Source organism: Desmodus rotundus, chromosome 9, assembly GCF_022682495.2.
Source record: "Desmodus rotundus isolate HL8 chromosome 9, HLdesRot8A.1, whole genome shotgun sequence".
NCBI classification, from domain to species: Eukaryota; Metazoa; Chordata; class Mammalia; order Chiroptera; family Phyllostomidae; genus Desmodus; species Desmodus rotundus.
Genome location: NC_071395.1, coordinates 83,672,482 through 83,697,112, shown reverse-complemented (window position 1 = coordinate 83,697,112; position 24,631 = coordinate 83,672,482). Strand labels below are relative to the sequence as shown.

Genomic DNA, 24,631 nt, shown 5'->3' with positions numbered 1-24,631 from the left:
TAAAAAATTGCATCAATAAATCACATTGATTCCAGTTCTTACAATAATTTTATCTATTTAAAAAAACTTTTCAGAGAACTCTGAAGATATATTTGAACAATTTAAAGCAATTTCATGGTAATAGTGTTTCTTTTTTCTCTCTCAAGTTTTATTAGCTCCATTTCGTCAGTGAGGAAATTAAAGTTCATGGAGATGGAGTGGCTTATCCACTCTGAGCAGTTCGGGCTGGGCAGGGCCAGCACTCAAACCTGGCCCCCCCTTGCATTCTCTCTCCACATCTTTCATGACTCATACCCCACGTTAAAATTCTTCATTCACATTTTTTATCTCTTTCTAATACATTGTAAGCTTTAAGAGGCAGTTATATTTGGTTGTACTCATGAGCAAATCCCTACAAGACACCTGGCCCGGTGATTTGCACACAGGAGTTTCTCTCTAAACTCATCAGATGCCATCATGTAGTGACTCTTCCTGAGCCCCCACTGTGGGCCAGGCAGGCTTTGGGGTGGGGTTGAAGAAAGACCTGGCCCCTGCTCTTGTGGAGAATCTAGTCTGGTCAGGTCAGGGAGACAGGCATCATCAGCAAACCCACCCACAGACAAACATTCAGTGACATGCTGTGATGACTATTGGGAAGAAGAAACAGGGTCCTTATGTGAGAGGCAGAGGCAGGGGAACCTACTTTAGATGGGGAGGTGGGGTGAGGCTCCTGTTAAGGAGAGACATAAATAAAGAGCACGATGTGTGCATGTGTGTTTGTTGGGGGGCGGGTGATGGTCCAGAGGGAAGAGGGGATGTGAAGGCTGGGAGGTCAGAGAAAAGGGCTAGTTACAGGAAATAAAAGAATGCCAGTAGGGCAGGGTCATGGGTTTGTTCAGTGGATGGATGGATGTTTGGAGGGATGAAAGGAAGGATGGATGATGGATGAATATATGTATATATGTGTGTGTAGTTGGATGAGTAGAGGGATGAAAGAATGAATGGAGATAAGGATAAAGGATGGATGGATGATAGAAGGAGAGGTAGATAGACAGAGGAAAAGAAGCATAAAGGGATGGAAGCATGGATAACTGTTTGTATGTATGGTGGAATGAATGGGAGGAGGGAAGGAGGCATGGAGGATGAATGTATATATGTGTAGTTGGGTGAGTGGAAGGGTGAAAGAATGGATGGATGGATGGACAAATGATGGATGACAGAGGAGGGGTAGATGGATAGAGGGAAGGAGGAATGAAGGGATGGAAGCATGGAAAATTGCCTGTCTGTATGAATGAATGCCTGTATGTATGTACATGTAGCTGGATAGGTGGAGGGATGAATGGATAAAGGGAGGGATGGAGAGATGGAGGCATGGACAATTAATTGTATGTATACATGTGTGTATGTATGCATGCATGGTGGGATGGATAGATGAAGGAAAAGGGGAATGAAGGCAAGGATAATTGCATGCATGCATGTATACATGCATGTGTGCACGTGTGCATGGTGGGTGCATGTAGGTACACATGTGTATATGTGTGTGTGTACGTGTGTATGTATGGTGGGATGGATGGATGAAGGACGTCGCCTTGGTTCCAGGGTTGCAGTTGATGCTGTCCTCCACCTTTCCGTCCCACAGTCTCTCTGCCTCACCGTGGCTCTCAGGCCCCTAGCACCGTCCCATTCTCTCCACTTCGCTTTGTCCAATGGGCTTCCTGGGTCTGCTCAGGGAGCCCCTTGCCTCTGCTCACAGGCCCAGGGCACAGCCACGCATGTATGGAACAGCAGCAGCAGGGGCCGCTAAGAGGGAGTCCACTTAGCCGCCCCATGCAGAAGAAAGGCTCGAGGGCAGGAGGGCCACACGCTGACAGGGCCTGGGGGTCCAGGATCTCCCACAAAACTCCTCACACTGAGGCAGAAACAGACAAGGTTGACTGCACTTCCTATCCAAGGCTCACGCCTGTTAAAACACCACGTTTGCCCTGCCGTGCTGCTCCGACCTGCCCAACTGGTGCTCCACGAGCAACGAAGCGTGGGCTTGGGACACAGTGGGAGGTGCCCCCAGATTAGTCCTGATGTCTTTGTTATGTCTTAAAAGTCTTGTACATTATGCACCTGGAGATTGTATTCACTGCTTTTATTTATTATTAAAACAGTTTCTACCATGGAATATGTCATCACAAAACACAAAACCATGAATATAATCACATGTATAGTTTAAAGAAGAACAAAACAAGCACTCGTGTGCCCAGCACCCAGCTCAAGGATGAGAACTCTAACAAGCCTCGTGCCGTCCCCCACTGCAGTCCTCTCCGGAGGGACTGCCATCTTGCATGCCATGTTGGTCATGCCATTGCTGTCCCCTCCACCAAGTGTCACCACATGGACCCGTCTGTAAACAATTTACGGTTACTTCAGTCTGTCCCCAAGCCCTTCACACCTGGGATTATTCTGCATGTCATCGACAGTGATTGGCTTTTCTGGTGCGACACATATTTGGAGCTCTGTCTATGTCCCTGCACTCAGTCTGGTCATTTTCACGGCCACACGGGTGCCCGTGGGCAGAGACTGCATGGTGCTGCCACAGGCTGGGTTGGTGTTCAGTGGTTTGCTGGCCTGCTAAGAACCGTCTCCAGAGTATGTGCCTGAAGGAGGGGTTGCTGGCGTGTAGGCTGTGAATGTTGTAACTTGACAAGATTGTGTCAAACTGTTTTCCAAACTGGCACCATGTAGCTCTTTACACACTCCCACCAGCAGAGCTGGGAGTTCCTGCCAGTGCTTGGTCTTGCTGGACTCTTTGGGTTTGGCTGATCTGGTGGGCATGGGGTGGCATTTCATTGTGGGTTTATTTGTTTGTTATAAAATAATGCTTCTCCCTCCAATCAAATGGTATCATGACATTGTCCCCAACCATCCATGACTTCTACTGCATTCTGAGTAACACCCGAAGTACCGACTACATCTTAGACTGCCACTGTCTGTCCCCAAACCCACACCTCCTCCGCCACATCTTTTACTCTCCACTTCCACTTCCCTCACTCTGCTCCAGCCACCGGCCTCAGACACCCAAATCCACCCCAGGGCCTTTGCACTAGCTATTCCCTGGCCTGGAAGACATATCTCTCTGTCTGTGTGGCTCACTCCCTCGCTTCCGTTGAGACTGTGCTTAGTGCCACCTCCTCAGATGGCCTCCTTCAGACTCCATTTCAAATAGGACCCCTGCCCCAGCCTCCATCCGCCCTACCTGGTTTCATTTTGCCTTACAACATTTTATTTTTCTTCAGGGGCCACCTACCGCCTATATTCTGTCCTATATTCTCCTTTTAACTTTTGTTGCCCCCACTGCTTGCCTTGAGGGCAGGGACGAGTATCTTGGTTTTGCCCCCTGTGTCCTCACGGCACGAACCAAGCTTGGCGTGCAGGCGGTGGGCAGCTACAGTTGTTTCACGAGGGAATTGAATGCTCAGGTAACATGGGTGCTCCGGAAAGACACAATAACATCATCCTGAACCAGCACGTGGCACCTACATATGCTCCATACACTCGGGTTGAGAGTTAAGAAAAACGAGTCCATTGGTGACATTTAGGGCATCAGCACCAGCCCACCTGACAACAGGCTTGATGTCCTCAAGTCCCATTTTGTAGAGCTGACTGAGCTCCCACTATCACGGGAAGTAGCGTGGCTCCCCATGGGGCAGGACCCCTTTGCCCTGCAGAGCCTGGACAGGTTTGGTGCTGGGCTTGGAGTCGAAGCCAACCACCAACTAGGGGAGGGGACACAGGGGTGCCCGCGGGGTCTGGATGTAGACACCTGGAGGTCAGGAAGGCTCTCCCAACCCTCTCAGCCATCCAGCCCACTTGTTGCATGCTAGAAATTTATGCAGACTTTAACAAAACAAAGAAGAGACTCAGATGGGGACAGGAAGGGAGCTGGGGAGGGGTTGATGTTTTATTGACTTCCCCTTAATTGCTGTAATTAAAAACATGTAAAGAATCTTTTTGTAATGACTTTGCTATTATCAGTAGTTGTTAGCACAGCTGCCTTATTCATTTCTCATTAGAACCCAATTCACAGTCTCTCTTTGGGGAGGGGGTAGGAGGGAGGGTGGGATCCCTGGAGAGAGCTGCTAGGGCAGCAGGTATTGGGACTGGCTGCTCGCCATCCCAGGACAAAACCCTCCTGCCCAGGGAGGTGGAAACTGCCAAGGAGAGACACGGGGATCTGGAGAAACCGCCGCACTCCACCCATCCTCGGACTGTGTGACTGTGTAAGAGAGACAGACAGACAGACAGACAGACAGATGCAGGAGGACTGGAGGGCACACAGTTGGGAGAGGCCCAGGACTGGGATAGGGTGAGTGAAGTAAAAGATTTAAGGAGGCACCCACTCTTGTGGTCCTGCAAGTGCACGGTGAGTACCTGAGAGGGAACGCCTCCTTAAGGTTTGTATCCTCCATGCCTCACTTGTCTCACCCTCACCCCAGCCCTGGACGGCCAAGAGGCAGACCAACCCAGCCATGTATATCTGCACACGTGCATGCACACTCACGGACACACACATGTGAACACACATGCTCTCTCCCACAAATGGGGACAGAGAAGCAGACGAATCCAGACACACACAGTTGCACACACATGCACGGACCCACACCAGTGCCCCCATGCTTGCACATCTGTGTGCACACACACGCATGCGCCGTCTCTCTGGAGGCTGCCCCACAGCTGCCCTGCCCTGCTGGACTCGGGGCACCAGCTAAACGAAGCTCTGAGGGAGTCCTCCCGCCACCTGACACCACCCTGATCTGCCATTTCAATTCAGCACGTTCCCACTCTTTGGAGTAAGTCGAGTTGCCTTTAGTGCTGATTTATGGGGACAAGCTGTCCTCCACTTCTGATTATGCTTGTTTTCCATAATTACTATAAACACTCTTTGTCTCACTTGAGGTTTCCTACTGGGCTTCTCTCTGCCACTTCTCTCCAAGGATTGCAGCAAGCTCTCTCCCGCACGAAGTCGGAGGCTAGCCCCTGCGGGCTCTGGGGGAGTGGGCATCCTTGGACCTCTCCCCCTAAAACACTCAGCATGAAACAGCCCATGTGCGGCTCATTTTCTGCACACAGCAGCTGCTTTAGGACCAGGGGCAGGACAGGGAAGGGGAGACTGAGTCGCAGGGGAGGGTGTGACGTGTGTTCTGGGGTCTGGGCCCTGAGAGGCCCTTGGGTTCTCCTGAAGCTGCCTTCCCCTTTCTGTCTGTCCTTCTGGGCATTGGCGGCACTTGAGAGAAGGTTGTTACCCTGAAGGCTCAGTGAGGGCCTCCCACTTTACCTTCTGCCTACTGGCCTCTCCCAGGAACCCCCACTTGTTATCTCCCCTCTTAGGGTTATGGTGCCCACCCTGAGGCACCTCCCAACGCCCTCTGAGGGTTGGGGGGACCTCACACTGTGTTGCTCCAGGGCTGAGTGAGTTGGAGGGTAGGAAAGTTAAGGTTATAAGGGGCACCGGGATGTCAGGCAAGAGAGGTTCAGGTTGGCCATTAGGAAGACCCCCCTCCAAGGGGGAGGCCAACCCCAGAGGAAACCCTTGAAGCAGGTGACAGGGTCTCCTTCTAAAAACCAAAGCAGCTGGTCCCATTTAAAGAGTACTAAACTCAGAGCCAGTGGGTCTGCGTGTCACTTATCAGCCATGTGGCCTCGAGAGCTCCTGCCACCTCCCTAGGCCTTGTTGCATCGACTGCAGAATGAGTACTGGCCCGGGTAAGCAGGGGGGGCCACCATTAGTACCCAGTGAACACAGAAGGAGTGTGGCTGGTGGACGCAGACCCTCCCTTGCTTCTCGCTGCCCTGCCCCCAGCCACCCTTGTACTCACAGGCCACCTGGACCTCGGTTTGCCTCTGCAGCAGAGCACCCATCCGGTTACGCACGATGCAGCGGTAGAAGCCAGCGTGGGTGCGGTCCAGGCTGGTGATCATGTACCTGGGGGCAGATGAGACAGCCAGTGAGCAAGCCGGTAGTTGCAGGGATGCACAGCTCTGACTGGGGTCAGAGGGCAGAGGTCACCACACCACCCTCTTCTGGTATGAAGAGCACCTGGGAGCTCTTGGCTCTCTGGCCATGTCACGGGGTCACAGAAAGGCCCTTATCAATAGGAGAGTCCCACTCACAGGCAATTTGCTCAGATGTCTGAGAAGTAGCCTGAACTTTCCCAAAGAGGAGAGGCGCTGTGACCAGGCCTCCCAGCACTGTGTCGGGTCTGTTGGAGGCTCCCTTCCTCCCCTTTCTGGGACTCACATAGCTGAGAAAGGTGGGGGCATTTTCTTTTGGCCAGGGGTGGGACTGTGCTGTAATGTTAATCAGAATGGATGGAGGCAGCAGACACAGGGAAACCCGCATGTTTCCCCAAATGCCTTGCATTGCACCACCCGTAAAACTCCAGACAGTGCCCCTGCAGCTTTGTGAGGGGAGAAGCAGAGACTTCTGAGCAGGACAGCGTGGCCTTCTGTACTCAGGGCCCTGGGCCAGGGTGTATGAATCCGAGGGGGCCCCTTGGAAGCCCATGCTGGGACCGTGCGACTAGCCCAAGAAGTGGCAGGGTCTGGTGTTGGGGGAAAGGCAGCCGAGGAGCAGGAGTGTGGGGAGCTCACCTGGCGGAGAAGTGGGGAGGAGGCCAGGCTGGATCCACGAGAGGAGCGCCTGGCACTGAGACACAGGTATGTGAGGCTGTTTGGGATGGAGGTGCTAATTCCTCTGGCACCCGCTCTGGGACCACCTTTCCTGCCCCCGGGGGATGAATGGCCCAGCACAGACCTCAGTGAATTGAGGGGCTTGTGCCGAGGCTATCTCCCCCATCCTTGGGTGTCCTAGGGCTTGCCCAGCTGACCTGGTGGATAAACTCACTGCCACCCGCCCCTAGGCTATGCCAACCCTGGGACAGAGTGACCTTATTCCCAGGAGTTGCTAAGTCTACTTGTGTTTGAATTCCAGCTGGGGCCCATCATCATCATCATCATCATCATCATCATCATCATCATCATCTCACAACGATGACACTGTATTAAGTACTTTTCGCACATTTCTTCATTTCACACAGCAGTTCCCGGACGAGTGGGTATCAGAGACCAGTTACACTTAAAGAAATAGGGTTGACATAAGATTGTCCACTTTTTATTTTGCCAAGTAAGATCATTAAAAGCAGCCAACCAAAAAGCAAACAGACAAAAAAAAAAATGAGGATCAAATCAAGAGAGAGAGAAAGTGCCAGGCAGGGAGAGAAAAATAGAAATGGTCAGCATTTTACATAAAGGACATTTTTGAGACCACAAGAAAGAAATGTAATCTCAGCATAAAAGCCATTTGAGCAAATTTTAAACAAATTTTCTGCAAAGTTCACTACGCTAGCTTCGGTTTCCTCGTTTTGTGTGGACAGGCGCAAATGGTCGTGCATCTGCATTGGAGAGCCTGTCACTTAATCTCCATGCCAGTCCTGTGGGGGCTACCCTCACTTCAGAGGTGAGGAAACTGAGGTTCACAAATGTCTCCTCCGCGTGGCGTTACAGGAAGTGGGAGGCGGGGCCAGGGCCTTTCTGACTCCAAGCCCAGCTGCTGACCAGCCCCACTTTCTGTCCTGGGACAGAGCCCCAACTCACTCTGGCTTCCAAGCATTATCCAGGACCTTCTGGCCTTCCAAGCCTCTTATCTCTGCCACCAGCTGCAGTTCTTATCTGTCTGTCCGTACTGTGTACGGCGCGTGATGATGGGGAGATAGTGGGTGCCCCAGCTCTGGCAAGCTTCTGGTTCTCCTTAAACCTACCCTCACGCTCACCAGGGCTCTCTCTTGTCTCTGCCCCCATCTCTCCCGAGGGGCGGGGGGACAGCTTCGGGGAAACTGTTTGGGTCTCGAAAGCGATGGGGTGACCTGAGAGGGGAGATGGAGGGAGAGATTGGCTCGAAAAGCTCTCTCTCTTTGGAAATGGAGCTGGATATTATTAAATAACACCAGGGAGAGGAAAATGAGCAGAAGGGCCCAACAAACTGTCAAAAGAGATGCTCAGCCTCTGTCACAATGAAACAAAGCCCAGTCAAAACCATGCTGACATATGAGTCTGCCAGAGGCTTTCATGTATGGTCACCCAGTGCTGGCAGGAGCGAGGGGGAGGGGAGGCATACAATCAGACAGGCTGGTGGAAGGGGAAACTGATCTAGTCTTTGGACAAAATGCGTCAAGATAAGAATACGCAAGCCTTTTCACCCAGTGGGTGCACTCCCGGGAGCAGGCCTCTTAGATGTACTTGCAAAAACGTGGCAAAAAAAAAAAAAAGTAGGTGCAAGGACGTTCACTGTAGTGTTGCTGGTAGCGGCAGGGATAAACACACAAAAACCGTGAAGCACCCTGAGCGCCTGCCAGAAATGGGTTGGCTCAATGAACGAGGCTGTAGCCACAGGAGACACAGGAGCCCCTGCACGGAATGAGCTGAGCGGGTCGCCTGGCTGCCCGAAGCACGGGGCAGAGGCTGGAGGGCGGGGTGTGCATGGAAACAGAAGCACGAGGGAGTAATAAGCTAACCGATATCCCAGCTGAGTGTCACGGGCAAGAGCGGTCATGTATTCTCAACTCTCTTGCTAAGTTGTTGTTTATCGATACAAGCTACCAAACCCTAGTTTAATGTTTAGGGTCATGCAAATTGACCCAGTAAACGTAATTGGAGTTTGTGGACGAAAGAAAAAGTCAAAGCATAGTGCAAATGGTGTGCCGCCACGTGGGTAAACTGCAAGCACATGGATTTGTGTTACACAACGACACATACACCTGGCCTGTGTGCACAGTGTTTCCGAGATGGGCCCTGCGGTGTGCGTCATCTCCCATGCGTGAGAGGTACCAGGGCTGGGGAGGGAGAGGAACTTCTGCTTTGGATTTTATGCCTTTCTATGCCAACAGAATTTTCTTTACTGGATGCATGTATTGGTTTTATTTAAAAAATAAAGTTAAAAAAGTGCACTGCGAGCATGTAATTTAAGTATACATTATAAAAAAGACATCGGGGACCCATTGGGTCTGGGTTTGTTTGCTGGTGTCAGTGATGTGTGGTGAATTTTAAACTTTAATAAGAGTAGAGTTCTGTGGAAGGTTCTATGGCCATTTGCTTCAGCCAGAAACCCCCAGGCTGTACCTGGGGCTCCAAGGCAGGCCAGCTGGCTGCAGGCCTGCCCCTCCCTGATGCTGGGCTGGCTCTGGACTTGGTCCCCCCACCCCAGCCCTGTAGTTGGGGGCAGGAGCTCTTTGGCCAGGCAGGGCAGGGCAGGGCACACAGCCCTTCTCTTGCTCCTCCTGCCTCCCTCCCCCGGACCGCCATTTCTGGCTTGTAGGCAACATTATTTAAAGTAACAGTTCCGTCATTGCCTTTCCCTAGCAGGGAAACCCACTTCACTCCACCCAAATTGCAGCTCTGGTCCCTCTGCCTCTCAGGCTAGCGGCAGAGGCAGTTGGCCAATGTCTCAGTTTGCTGTAAGCACCCTTGATAATGACAGTAACAGCGATCATTATCCCAGCAGAGCTTCCTCCCCGGCCCTGGGGACACACTCAGCCAGCTGCTCAGTCTGCCCCACCCACCTGTGGCTGCCAGCCTGGCAGTGACCGGACAAGCCCGGCCTCTCTGGGCGCAGGGGATGGATGTAATGCCCTGTGCAGCGGCGCACCCCTGACCCAGCCACAAGGGAAACGTGGAGAAAGTGCCGTAGCTTCTGACTCAGAGAAATTTAGACTTTACTTTACATCTGCTCCTTCTTAGGAGTGTGGCCCAGGCACATTGTGGAACCTTGCGAGCCTCAGTTTTTCCGTCTGTAAAACGGGGACAATGAGGGCTGTGTTTGACGTGAGCATTACAAGAGGATGCAAACGCCTGTCAAATGAGGGAGCGAGTGTATGAGTCACTGGTGGGGAGTGGGAGGTGTTGGGGTGAGATGGGGAGGTTCAGGGAGGAAGACAAGGGAGGTGTGCCAGAACCCCCGAACCCCATCCGAGTCGGGGTTCATTAAGGGCTCTGTGCCAAGCATGGTGGGATTGCCTGGCAAGTTCTTTGGCTTCCTCATGGATGTGAAGTCCAATGGTCCCCAGCCACCAACAAAGGATCTGCTAGGCCCCTGGGTTACCCAACAGTCCTTACTGATATAGGGCCTGGCCTCAGCCCCTCCGCTGCCGGTAGAGACTGTCCTGCTTCCTCAGGGACGCTGGGACAGCAAGGAGATGACAGCTGCTCTTCAAAGGCCACCCCTGTCAGCCCCTGGACCCCAATGAACCTCTCTTCACCAGCATCACCTCCCAAGATCCCAGTCACCCCTGTTTATGTGGTCCCTCCAGGGGGCGGGACCCAAGCCTGGCCCCTCTGGGGTGAGGGGCAGTGAAGGTGGGCAGGAGGCACGGCTCCCGGCTGACCTGCAGCCTCCTTCTCCATCCTGTGAGGAACAGTCTCAGGGCGTGGCCCCAGGGGCTTATTTGCTAATTTATTATAGGGAATATATTCACAGGATTCAACGTGCCAAGCGTGAAAGAGAAGGTGCACAGTAAACGTCTCTCCCATCCCTGTATCCCTGCTGCCCGGTCTGTCCCAGCTCCTGACACGCTGTTCCTGTAAACCACTGTTACTAGTTTCTTGAGCCTCCTCTCAGAATTTCTTTCTGCAAATTCCTAATCCCCCCACTTTTAGGCAGGAGACAGGGCCTCCTCCCTGAGCTGTTCTGTCCCCTGCTTTGTGCATGTGACAAGATATCTTGGAACTCTTTCCATAACTGCACTTACAGCTTCCCCGGGCTTTCTGACAGCTGCGGAGGAGCGCGAAATCTCTTGGGTGGAGGAAGCTTTGCTTTCTCCCAGTGATGGTCAAAGGGAGCGCCTTGGGGGCTGCGCTCTGGGCCGGGCTGGGAAGACGGGAAGGCACACCAGGAGTCTGTCCCTCTGCCTGGTCACAGGGTGTCCTGGTTTAACCCATACGTCTACACAGTTCCGAGACGGAGAGATGAGCTCTGGGCGAGGGCACTCGACAACAACACAGGGAAGAGCCAGGACGGATAATTGGATTTTTAGAGACATGAGATAGGCAGGGGAGAAAATCACTGCTTAACAAATGTGGCATCTTCTCCAGCACGGGGAAACACACAATGCCCTTTTTGGTTCGAGTCCTTGAGTGTCACAGTTGATATTTAAAATGATTCTTAGTCATATTAAATAAGATATTTCAATTCCACGAAGCTGTCAGGAGCTGATGCGGACACCAGAAATAATAGGCACACTCTCCTTCTATTGTCCTCGTTAATAAATCAGGTGCCCAGAGATGCACACAGATGCTCACACGGAGGAAAGGTATCTGTGTGCTTGCACCCCTGGGTGCACACATGCACATCTGTGCACGTGCACACTTGTGCACACACACGGGCTCCCGCCCATGCATACACTCCTACACACCCACATGCACACACAAGCACAAATGTACAAAGCCATACACATATGTGTATACTCATGCAAATCACCCCACAAACTCACATGCAGTCATGCACACATGTGTGCACACCCACACTCACACATACCCTAACATGTGCACACACGGGTGCATGCTCACCCACATGCATCCATGTGCTCATGCACAGCACTGTTGTATACACACATGCACATATGTGTACACAATCCCCACATGCATGCACATACACTCAGTCCACAAGAAACACTCCCAGGGTGGACATATGTCCATGGCTACTCCCATCCCCAGGTCACCCCAGGCACACAAGTCCACGCTGCCCAGTCCCAGGCTCCCACTTTCTTGCACTGAGGGCACGGCGGGCAGGCACCTGGGCTGCCTCATTGATATGCACTCGAGAGAGACAGATGGCCAGTCCTAGACCCACACATGCTCCCTCACACAGAGCACATTTCGAGGTTCTAGGTGGTCCTCAGGGACAGGGATTTCTAACCACTGACCCCTTGGTCCTGAGGCTTTTCTTTCCAAAGGTCCTGTGTAGGGAAGGGAGGCTGGGAGGGGAGGGAGGCATAGCACTGAGGTTCAGGGCAATAGACCACCACCCGCCCTGGGCTCCTTCCCCAGGTTCCCTCACAGAGGGGCTCTGCCAGGCACCTGCCAGGCCTCTTCTCCTCTAGGGAATGGGGCTCTGGGAGGGAAGGCTGCTGGGCCTCTACCTCCCCAGGGGGGCCAGCTGGGTCCTCTATGCGCTGCCTGCGAATGTCACTGCAGATGGCCAAGGCCGACAGAGGCTGTAAGATCAGTGACAGGCAGCTCAGGTCTGGGGACTCAGGTTTCCCTCCATCTTCCTTAGGCCTTTTGGGCAATGAGAGAGGCAGCAGGCCCAAGCACGTGCATACCCATGTGTACCATGTCCTCAGAAACCTGCGGGCACACTTGCCATGCCCCTGCCTACAGTAGGGGGACAGTTGGGGTTGGTGCTCCAGGAACTGGCCCCAGGGGTGGTGGCAGGCTAGAAGTGGGCTTTGTATTGTGGGTTTGCTTCTGCAAAGGATTCTTCAGGAAAGAAGGTAAAACTGTCCAGGGTGATTTAAAGGGAAAAGTGCATGTACCAGGTAATAAATAATAATAATATTGCACCATTGTATAATTAACAAATTATTAGTAGTATGAGAAATGTACTGTTCTAAAGCCTTCAACATACATCAACTCAGTTAATCCTCATAGTACTGCGGAGGGCTTGTGCTGATAGAAACCTCAGTTTATGGGTGAGAAAACAGGCCCAGAGTGATTGAGCAGATCGCCCAGGTCACACAGCTAATGGGTACCTGGTACGTTGGGACAGTCCAGGCCACAGAGAAGATGAACCTTGACTGGACACATACCCAATAGTTTGGGGTCTGTCATTCCTGGCACTTGCTTTAAAGAAGGACAGTTTTGACTGGCCTACTCTCCCCTGATGCACAGACACTCTTGGTGACGGAGGGAACAGGGATGCTTCTGATCAGGCGGGGCCCGTGGGTTTGGTCTGGGGCACATCACAGAGAAGCTGTTGCTAAGTGCTGGCCAGTCTAGTCATGGGGAGGACCCAGGAGGAAGGAGCTTGACTGACCAGGAAAACCCTTCAGTGGGACTTTGGTGATGGAAGGGGTCAGGGGTGGAGTGGTCAGGGATGGAGGGGTCAGGGACAGAGCTAAACTGCTGTATGTGACACAGTCACTGGAATGTTGAGTTTTCCCCCTGGCAGCAGTACGAGGAATCCTGACCTCACAGCAGGTAGGGAGCAAGAGAAAGAGAGAGAATGAGACGGGGGTGGGGAGGAGGGACAGAGAGAAGGAGGGGGAAGGAGAAACACAGAAGCAGAGAGAGAGACTGGGGACACAGGAAGCAGAAGCAGCCTGGGGAAGGCTGACGGACAGGCCATTCAGGAACAGTGATTTCTGTTCTCCTCCTGGAAGCTGTTTCCACCCCACACTGTAATCCCCTCCCACGTCTTCGGCAAGTCTGTTATGTGCACAAGTGGCTTCTGCTAATGGTGCTTTGGGGAAGGAGGGGAGATGCTCTGCTCCCGGCCAGGGGATGGGTGGCCCTCTGAGGAGGTAGCAGCCTCAGGGGTGGGCTGAGGAAGAACTGAGGTTCAATTCTGGGGGCAGGAGCAGGAGTGGGAGAGGCAGCTCACTGTGAGGTCCAGGAGAGGTGAGCGCTGTCCTCCGGAGTCCCTGGAAGGCGGGAGAGGGTCATGGACTCGTCCCCTGGCAGACTGTGGGCATTTGGCTAGCACAGGACTGGATGGCCTTGGGAGGTGGGGGACTTGAGCACAGTGGGTGCCCCCCACCTGGAGGCCTGCAGGGTGGAGGGTACTACCACAGTGAGCAGGAGAGGGGCCCGATGGAGCGCAGGGGATAAAGTGACTTTGGGTCACAGGTGCCAGGTCTATGTGCTCGTCTCTGCACGTCGCACAGGGGGGTCTGGGGATGCCCGCTCGTGGTGCAGGTGAGCAGCTGGGACTCGCTCCCATCTGCAGGTGGCTGTCTCTACCACCTGTAGCACACAGGGAATGGCTGGGCACGGGGCTCCCAAGGAATCCCGCCTCAAGGAAGTGGGAAGTTCCCCGCCAGCCTCCCTCTCCAGTTCTACCACCTTCTGGCAGTTTCTGCCTCCCAGCCCACTGGGCACCTCTCTGCTTGCCGGCAGGATGTCCCCCCCGGGAATCCTTCTCAAACCTCCTCTGAGCCACCATGGGGTTCTCTCCTGCCAGACCTGGTACCTCCGCCACAAGCTAATGTCCTACGTACTTGTGCGTGTCTCCGCGAAGCCATGTCTCGTACTCTGTCCCAAGCCCCCATGTATCGTGCCTAGAACAGCACAGGCTCAAGGAACATTCTCTGGGTGATGAGTGAAATGGCTGGTGGGGGAGGCCGAATATCGCCCCCGCCCAAAGCTGTCCACATCCCTTTTCCTGAAGCCTGCGGACATGTTACAGGGCATGACGGTTGGATCGTATCCTCCCAGAATGTATGCTGACGTCCTAACGCCCAGCACCTGTGAACGGGACCTTATTTGGAAATAGGGTCTTAGCAGGTGTAATCAAGTATAGCTGAGGCCATCAGGGTGGGCCTTATAAAAAGAGACCGGTGTCCTTATCAGAAGAGACATGATCCAGATGCAGAGAAGGCCACATGACAGAGATTGGGGTGATGCTGCCACAAGCCAGAAATGCCAAGGGTTGCCAACAACAGCAGAAGCTAGAAGGAAGGCACAGAATGCATTTCCCTGGGGGCCACGTTGACACCTTGACTTTGGACTTCTGGTCTCCAGAGCTGGGAGAGAGTTTATATATGTCTATTGTTTTCAGCCACCAGTTTATGGTAGAGACTTTGCAGCTGTGATTACGTTCAGGACCTCGAATGAGGAGACTTATCCTGGTGGACCCACTGTGATCCCCAGGGTCCTTTGAAGGGGGAGGCAGCAGAGTCAGAGTGAGAGGAGATGTGGAGAGACAGGCAGAGGCTGCAGGGGTGTGGGGGCATGAGCCGAGGAGTGCAGACGGCCTCTAGAAGCTGGAAAAGGCAAGGAAATGTCTTCTCCCCTACAGCCTCCAGAAGGAGCGCTGCCCAGCCGACACCTTGATTTCCAGACTGACCTCCAGCCCTGGAAGAGAAACACTTGCCTTGTTTTAAGTCACTAAGTCTGTGGTTACTTGTTACAGTTGCTGTAAGAAACTAATACCGCCAGGTTTCCTCCAGGCTGGGGATGAGACCAGGGCCAGGAAAAGACTCTGACCACGTGGGAGGGAGAGTACTCACAGGATGGGGGATGAGGGTGGATGCTGCTCATCATCCACAGACCCTTCAGAAGCAGGTAGCCTGGGGCGGAGCTGAGCTAGATTCAGAATCGCCTGAAGGAGGCTGCTCAGCCCAGACAGAGCTTGTGGGCTTGCCTGAGCACCTTCTGACGAATGTTAGGATTCAGAAGTGGGGGGCTCCCTGCCTGGACTTCTGGGGCTGCCCCTGAGCCTGGTGTGTGGCCCTGAGCTTCCCTGCTTCCCCAGGAGAACTGGGTTGCTCTGATCCCAGGGCCTGTGGGATCCTCAGAGGGACCTCGGAGGGACAGCAGTGTTACCAAGCTGGGGGTGGGTAACACCGTGATAGCCTGGCTTCTTGGCCGGGGGAGGGTGTCTGTCTGCTCTGTGACCTTCTGGACAGATGAATTGCTCTCAGTGAGCAGGGAAAAGAACTTCATTAAGGATTTCCATCAGCACGGTGGTTCCCCAGACTCTGGGTGAGTAGACAGGTGGGGAAGGAGGGAGGCCTGGCAGGAAGGTGAAGGGCCTGAGATGGCCGCTCGCTCAGCATGCGTGGGTGGGACTGTAACAGCTGAGACCCTCCCTCTGATAACAATGATGCTGGCCTTGGGTCCCAAGCAAACACTTGACATACATTAGCTGGCTCAGCCCCAGGTTTACTGTGGGGGAAGAAGCTCCTACCCATTTTATAGGGGACCTGGGCTCAGACAGGTTCAGCAAATTTCCTGAGGTCACCCAGCTCAAGGGCAGCAAAGTGAGATTTGATTTCAGGCCCATCTGACCCCAAGCGTGTCCCCACCCCATGCATGTCCCCTGACCTGTCCTGGGGTCCTCGGTCTGCTCAGTAGGCAGTTCTCTCCCATCCCACAGACAGATGCTTCAGGGGGGCTGCCCAGTCCTTTCCCTGACCCAGGAGCCCCACCCTGAGATGACAATAATGAGCTCTGGGGATCATTTTGAAAAGGAGAGAGTGACATGGGACATGGCATTTATTACTGGGGACAGAAAGGAATGAAGAGACAGAGAAGGCAAGATCTGTCCAGGGTTCAAGGTGTTAAAACCTGAGGCTGTTTCAGTTTGGATTTTTAAAAAAGTGACTGAGAAAGAAGAAATCCTGAGGGTTGAGGGGAGCAGGGTGGTCACTTAAAAAAGAAAAGAAAAAAGAAAGAACGGAAAGGCAAGAAAATGGGCTGCCTCTCATTTTGCTTACAAGGATGTTCTGGAATCTCCCCCATGGCTCCCTGCTTCCTCTACCTCTTGGGGAGCAAAGGGGGCTCCTTTGCCCTGTCTCCTGACACCTTCCTGAGATGCCCCAGGCTCCTTTCATGCCGAGGTGGATCAGAAAACAAGCAAATTAAAACAAGCCCCTAAAGAGGCTCTGTGGAAATCTGGCCTCAAGGAACCTAGTAGCTTGTGCTCTGTGGCCTAATCATGGTGGTGGTGGAGGGGAGGGGTGGGGGTGGGGGTGGGGGCTGTGCTCCCTGATCTATTTGCTTTCTCCAGGCCCTCCCCCGTCTGCCAGGTGTCCAGGGGACAGGCTGCCTCTAAAGACCTCTCAGCACCTGTGGCCAGAGGGCAGTCTCCTAATTAGACCTGCCTGGGTGGAAGGAGGGTAGCCTAGGGTCCTGCCATGCCAGAGGCCACACCTTGCCAGACTTGGAGGTGATGAGACTGGGGAGGGTATCTGTGGAGGGGGAGGTGTGGGAGTGTTGGAAGAGGGCTTTTGGAGGCTCGGGGTTTGCAGAGGACAGGAGAGGCTTTTAGGAGAAGGTGCTGTCCAAGGTAGGACACAGGGGTGAGTCAGGGTGCCAGGCATGACGAACAGGCATCAGAGGCAGAACCGAGACTGGGAGCCACTCAGTGTGTTCTGGCCAGGGGAGAGGCTGGCTTCGCGGCTGGCACCAGTCCCCACAGGGCCTGTGGGCAGGGCTGAAGTGTTTGGGCTTTTTCTTAAGGACAACAGGAACTTGTTGAGGGATCAGGCAGGGGTGAAAACAGGCGTGTAAACAGGCGTTGGCCGACTGCAGCCACGCTATGCCCAAATATCTACCTCACCCTCTGTCATACGGCAAGGTATACTAAGAATAGTTTTTATATTTCCAAATTGTTAAACAAAATCAAAAGAAGAGTAATGTTTCACGACAGGTGAAAATTGTATGAAATTCAAATTTCCGCCTCCATAAATAAAGTCTTAATCAGAACGCAGTCAGCTCACTCCCTGGTGTATTGACTTTGGCTGCTCTTGCTCTGTAACCTCAGGGCTGAAAAGTTGCAACAGCTTGTGTGGCTTGCAAAGCCTAATCGTCACTACCTGGCCCTTTCTGGAGAACGCTTGCCAACCCTTGGCGTAAAATAAGCAGATGTATGCCGTTACGAAGATGGCTCTGATTACAGGGCGGAGAGTGAAGTGGAGGCGGTCAAGGCCAGGCGGCTGGAGGCCAGTCTGGTCTTTGCCAAGGATGAGGGGAGCGATGACGGGGCTGACCAATCAAGTGCCGCCAAGTCTGCCCCGGAGTCTGCCCGCAGTCCCAAAGAACTAGCATCTTTAAGGACATTGCTTTGGCCTCAGGTTTACTCAGCATGTGACCTTAGGAAGGGCTGGACCTCGTTAAGCCTCGGGCACTCCATCTGTACAATGGGTACAATAAGGGAGGTGCCTTATAGAAAATATGAGTCCAGGCAGTTTGGGGCTGAGGCTTTTGTTCCAGCACAATCGATACATCAGAGGACAATCTATGCCTTACTCAAAGTTTGTGTTTGCTCATGCGTGATTTTGTCCACAGGAAACACTAAGGAAATGTGGACAAACACACACAGCTGAAAGGAGCTGCAGTGATGTGCCCCCCACCTCACCCCAGGTATCTGCATCTCCCTGAGCGTGAAACGAGCTCACCTGTGCACCCCTGGTCTGACACCTCTCCTTCTGATTCCAGACTTCCCTCCTTCCGCCCGTCACAACAACGCACAAGCTGCAGCCCTCCCATGCCCACCCCTCGAGCAAGTTCCAGGCCTTTCCCAAGGCAAAGCGCCATATTTATTGTAGTATTTATGCATTTCTGAACCACTGGATATGCACACAACCGTGTGATCATCTTTATTAAGTGTCTCTGGTGAAGCTTTTGACTGTTGTTCCCTCACCCCATTTCCCCCATTGGCCATGTGTTTTTTATTGTGCAATTTTGCATAGTGTGGTGATTTTTACAAACGCTTATATGGCACATTATAGCAGAACTGACTGCGAAGTGCTTAGCACGGTGCCTGACATTCGGTAAGCCCTCAATAAATGTGACCTGACGTGATTACTACTATTCCTGATCATTCGACTCAGACTGGAGTGCCTCCAGCCCGCCAGGCACTGTATCAGACTCTGGGTATAGGCAGTAATGACAACAACAACATAGATAGCACGCCCGTGGTCTCCATGGCACTGTGCAGGCATCAGCTCCTTGCACTCAGATGGCAACGTTATTCTGCTTAGAAACGCCCTGTCCCTAGGTCCCTCCCAGTCTACTCACTTCCTGCTGCTCCCCCCGGACAACATATTCCCCGGGAGGCCGTAGGGAAGAGTTCAACATTGGCCCCTCGGCGTCTCTGAATTGCAGGGAACAGAAGGGAACGAAGACTTGCTCGTCTGTGAGCAGAATGACTTTGTCATGGCCCCGTTAGTTACCACAAAGGATAATGGCTAATTAATACTAGGAGGGTGGGGTGGATGTACGTGGGAAGCATCTACTTGGGTGGGTGGTAGTGGTGTGAGTGGAAGTGTGAACCCTGCCAGGCTCTGTCCAGCCAGCCCGAGTGTCCTGCCTGGCTGAGCCCTACCCCCTGGTCTTTACCGGGCTCCTGATTTCCCCAGGCCAGATGTTTGTGGGATTAATGAATGTTGATAAGGCTGGAGGGCACCAGTCTCTCTGGGGCTTCCCCCAGCTTGCCAGGGCAGGTCAGGCCAAGGGAAGCTGGGAAGAGGCCTCCCTGGCCATCTTGCGGCACCTGCTGTTGGCAGCCCTGGCAGGGGAGGGTGGGGGTGCGTGGTGAGGTGCCCATGCCCTTCTCCCGGCAGGCCCGATTCAAGGTCAGAGCTGATGCTCTTTCTTATTACCTGCATTTTTCCTGTCCGAGCCCAAGGCTCAGCTGTGCAGGTAGGGAAGCTGTGTGCTCCCTGAGCCCTCCCCTAGCTCCCAGCTCTGGGCTGTATCTCCCTTAGGGAGAGCCTCGGCTGCCCTTCCACCAAGGTGAGAAACACGTACCAACAACTACTCATGTCCAGCGCTGTGCTGGGGGCTTTCGGGGCAAATGTGACCCGACGCCATTCCCCCCTTGAGAAACATGAATGGTCTAGCAAAAATGTAGCGCTTTCACAGCCCGGTAAAATTGCCCGCTCACCCTAACATCCATGTCCATTATCCAGTTCCAAATCAATGTACGTACCCATATATAGGGGTACGTAGGGGTGGCTAACTTTAGTTTGAACAAAAAGGATATGAAGCCAATGAGAACAAAATATCTGTCATGCAGGTTTCATTGAATTTCCTAAAGGAGATTTTTAATACCAAAGGAGTAAAAGGGACAGAGAGTTTTATATATCGAATGAATTTGGCTTTATGAGAACCCATCGTGTTGCCCTGGTTTTTGTCACTTCAGAGCACACCTGGCAGAACTCCACCCGGACCTTCCTTCGCTACCAGGTCCCAGTGTTTGAGGTCCCCACGCAGGTGCAGAACTTCTCTACTAGGCTCGTTGCCAGTTCTTCAGCCTCCTGTCTTTCCTTCCCACTGTAGCATCCCGCTCCGTGGCTGACCCTCTGCCTCCCACAACGTGGTGCTCAGCAAGCCTGGGCAGGTGGACCTCTTGCACAGCTCGAAAACACCCTGCTAAAGCACAGCACCCAGGGGCCCCAAGTCACATCACCCTGCTAAGCTCTGCCTAAGTGGCTCTACGCTAAGGGCGGGTGGGCGCAGGTGGAGAAGCAGGGTTAATGACTGTCTGTGTATTTTACTTGCTGTGTGACCTTGAGCAAGTTGCCTAAGCTCTCTGTGCCTCCATTTCCTTGGCCATAAAATAGGGGTAATAACAATAGCAACAATTATAATATATCAGCCAGGCACTGTTCTAAGCACTTTACATATGACAGAGAATTCAGTTACTCCTCATTAACTACTCTGTGAGGTGAGATTAATTTTATCCAAATTTGGCCAATGAGAAATATGAGGAAACAAAGGCATAGAGAGGTCCAGTAACTTGCCCAAGATCACACAGCCAGTAGGTGGCAGAGCTCCAAGAGGCTGTCTCCAGATTCTGCGCTGCCTACCACCACTCTGTAGTTCCTGCCGGAAGGTGCTCTGGGGGCCGGGCCTGGCGTTGGGCACGTGGTCAGCACTCCCGAGGAGCTGGGATCACTGACATTAGTAATATTCACTTAGTCATCTGTCCTGGGAGCCTGCCCTCAGCCCCTCTCGCGGCCCCTCCTACCAGGCACAGTGCCCACACAAGCCCCTCCCAGAGGGCCAGCCCAGGAGCAGAGCCTGAGTAGCAGCTGCCATGACATCCAGTGTCACTGCAAAGTGGGTGCCCTGAGCTCCGGGGCCCAGAGCCAAGTCCCTGCTCTGCCTTCTACACACCTGCTCAGCCCCTGGGTAGCCGGCCCCAGAAACAACGCCACCTGCCCTACCTTTCTGGCCTTCGTCCAGCTTGACTCACCTCCAACCTCGGCCTGTTCTCTTTGGGTTTCAAAGTCACACTCAGAGTTGACTTAGGAGACACTTGGTGGGGAACCCAGGCCAGAATGGTGTTAATGAGGCCCTGGGGACACACAGGTGAGCCACCATCTATAAAAGGTGACCTGAGTGGTTGCCAGGCCGTGACACTGAGGCACATGGCCCTGACACTTTCCAGCAACTCCAGTCAGGATGTGGAGTCTGCTCTGGCCCCCACCCCCAAATCTGGGCTGGCCTTGTGACTTGTTTTCACTGAGAGAAGGTGGTGGAACATTCTGGAGGCTAGGACCCAAGAGCCTTGCAGCTTTTATATTCACTCCCCCAGACCCCTGCCTGGAGACTGGCATCCATGAAGGACAGTAAACCACAGGAGGAAGGAGGTCAGGCACCACAGCCGTCCCAGCCCAGCCCCAGCCCCAGCCCAGCCCCAGCTGACTGTCAGTCCAGTGCAGCTTTGTGGGAGGCCCAGGAGACGCGCAGAGAAGTAGTGAACCGTGGTTGTTGAAGCCACTAAGGTTTGGGGTTTTCTGGGCAGCAACAGCTAACTGCCCAGAGGCCGCGGCTGGGGCCAGGCTGCGCCTGCTCCTTTGGGCTGTGCCCCTCTCTGTGTGTTCCCTCAGGGTTCAGGGTCAAGGAGAGGCTGCAGTGGCTGGAGCTTCTGGACATGCTGTGGGTTTACTGCCAGGGTCTGTGCCGTCTCTTTTGGGGGGATTGCCTTTCTGGGTTACAATTACTCATTCTGCTGGACAAATGGCCTGTCCCTTCCCCAAACCCTCCCTCTGGGAGCCCCCACCTGCTCCTCACACACTGAGCTGAGAACTGGCCAGCATCTCCCAGCACCCCCTACCCCACCCCCGGGGCTGCCAGTGGGAGCTGAAATCTGTGCTCCCAACCCCTGCCCGCTCCTCCAAGCCCACTCCCAGGAAGCTCTGTGCCCCAGGGGCTTGGGCAGCCAGCTGGGAGCAAGCCTCTCCCTTGGCTGGGTGGAAATTCAGTCACAGACACCCTGGTGCCCCATTAGTCAGAGAGCAGAAAAGGGGCTGGGGCAGAGACTCCTCTATGGGGGAGAGGACACAGGGAGAGGCCATCTGAACCCTCCCACACTGAGAAATCCCGTGAATGGGTCTGAGTGGGGAGGAGGAGTCAAGCATGGAGCAGCTCCAGGAAGCAGGGTCATTACCAACTCCCCAGGCATCTGTCTAGACCGTTTGCCTGCCTGAGCAAGTAACTGAGTCAAGGCCTAATTAGTTTCTGTGTCCTGGCTGAGAGCCAAAGAGGGGGGGATAGGAAGATATGTGGGGGAGGGGAGGAAGAGGGAGATTCCCAGGGGGAGGTGGGATCCCCAGCCCAGCTGTGTGGGGAGAAAGGATGAAGACCTCATTTCCATATATTGGAATATCCCAGATAAAAACATACATGCCTCCCCAAGGATCTGGGCCCTGCCTGCAGGACTGCCCTAGCCCATCCCTGTACACTGGTTACCAGGGGTCAAGGCCAAATTCAAACCTGTCAATTTCAGGTGATGGATGATCAAACCATCCCTAATATGCATGTTAAGTTTCCTTGGGGTTGAAATAAAGAGCCTCAGTTCGTCAGAGAGGAGCTTTCCTTCATTAAAGGTGGCAGCCAGGGCTTCATCTGTATGCTCTACTCCGCACTCTGGGGAGTCTGCATGCCACCTGTCCCCAGGGCTTCCAGGACCAGCGGAGGAAAATCTGTCAGTGTCAGGCAGCAGGGAGATGGAGTGGGGAGAAGAGAGGACGTGTCTTCAGCGAGCACACCTGTGTATTCTAGACGGTTCTGTTTGGTGAGGTCAGCCACAGGTCCGAGTCCCTAGTTCCACCCCTAACATGCAGTGACCCTGGATGTGCCCCTTTCTCCCTGGGCCTCAGTTTCTGCGTCTGTAAAGTGGGAAGCCCAGTAACTGCTCTGGACTCCACAGGCTGCCCAGTGAGATGAACAGCAGTCACACTAACGTGTGTGCCTGTGTGGGGTCATGCTTGAACTCCACACAGACTGTGAATGGGCACGCAGAGCTGTGCCCACTGAGCACGTTAGCTGAAGGGTGGGCACACGGGGGCCTGTGAGAAAGCAGCTCTTCCCTGCCTCCCCCAGCTTCAGGGGGACCCACGGCTTCGTGCACATGTCCTCCCTGCCCCAGCCACGAGGGTTCTCAGGGCACCGACACCTTGGAGTGATGCTCCACACCATGGGGGCACAAGGACACCAAGAGAAGTCAGCAGACATCCAAGGGGGGAGAGAGACGGGGGCAGAACTGGTGATTGGAACACGGGCCTTGATCTTGCAGGGTATGTCCCGGCACGGTGTGCACCCCGATATCCTGAGGTGCTCGGCTTGATGAGGGAAGTGTCACCAAATCCAACTGGGTCTCATGGCCTGTGCCTTCGAACAAGCCTGAACGCTGCAGGCATGAACACTGCAGTGAAATCCAATCGGCCTGGGGTGGGGACGTGGGGGCCTGGTTTTGAATTCTGACACTAACTTGCCCCCCCATCTCTGAGAAAAGTCAATCTCAGAGCCACAGTATCCTAACAGTAAGACAGAGGGGCTTGGCCTAGGTGCCAGCAGAGCCGCTCTGTGGCTGTGTCATTCTCCCAAGGCCCTGGGTGTGTCCTCCCCAGACCTCGATGCCCTCAGCTTGGGTCCTGTCAGGTGACAGCCACCATCCATCTCCAGCTTCCTCAGGAGTGGGGCCCTTTCTCTCTCCCCAAGCCAGGACCCATTGATGAGAGTGTGAGGATACAGGTTGCTATGGAAACGGAGACAGCCAATGCTTTAGCGATGTTTGCTTCTTCCCTCTCTCTTTCCTCGTACATTTTGAACTTATTTGTCTTAATTGACATAATTATGGCAACGTTAACCTGAGGCCCAGGGAGCCAGCTGTGCCCTCGCTGCTTGCCACCTGCCCTGACCGCCCTCCAGGGCTCTCCCTCTGGCCTCTCTCCCTCTTGCCCATCTCTCTCCTGGCTTCCCCTGTCACCCGCAAACCCTGAGGCTTCAGGTCCAGGAAAAATTTGTGCTAGAGCAGGGGGAGGCTTCCACCACAGGGTGGGGGGATAGACCAGGCTTTAGGGCCTCAGGGTCATGTAAGCAGGCATTCTTGGGCACCTGTGGACACCGGGTCAGGGCTGCTACAGGGCACCAAGATGTCTTGTTCTCTGACAGTGGCCTCGACCCCTTTGGCACCAGCAGGCTTTTAGCAGGGCTTCCCAGAAGGGACCAGCATGCATTGTTCTGCTTCAGGGAGCTGGAGGCTTCTGCTCATGGTGCATGGGCTTGGGCCAGGTGCTCCATCTCTCCAGCCTCCGTCTTCCTTTGTGCAGTGACATTGTCACACCTGCCGTGCTCATTCTATACCGAGGACCCAGTGAAGCAGCAAGGAAAGCCACTCTGCACAACAATGTGAAGTGCTCTCTACTGGGATTGTCACGAAAAGTCAAAGGGGGGCAGGAGTGGGGCCCTGGCCCAGCCAGCCCCCCAAGCCGTGCATGGCAGGTCGCCTACACGCAGAGTGCCAGTTCTGGCTCCCACTGCGGGAGTCTGGCGAGGGGGGCACTGGCAGCTAGCTCTGGGAATCTGGCTCTCAGTGGGGGTGATGTGGGCCCCCTCCCAGGGCACATCCGGCAATGTCTGGAGTCATATTTGGTTGTCA

The 24,631-nt window shown here is 53.9% G+C and overlaps 1 protein-coding gene across 1 annotated transcript in view; it reads right to left on the bottom strand.

Annotated features, from left to right (window-relative positions):
- Positions 1-24,631, bottom strand: part of SDK2 (sidekick cell adhesion molecule 2) — a 244,242-nt gene that overhangs the window by 95,919 nt on the left and 123,692 nt on the right. Inside the window, exon 3 of the mRNA XM_045182412.2 lies at positions 5,844-5,950. Within this exon, the coding sequence (XP_045038347.2) occupies positions 5,844-5,950 (107 nt within the window). The remainder of the gene's footprint in view (positions 1-5,843; positions 5,951-24,631) is intronic.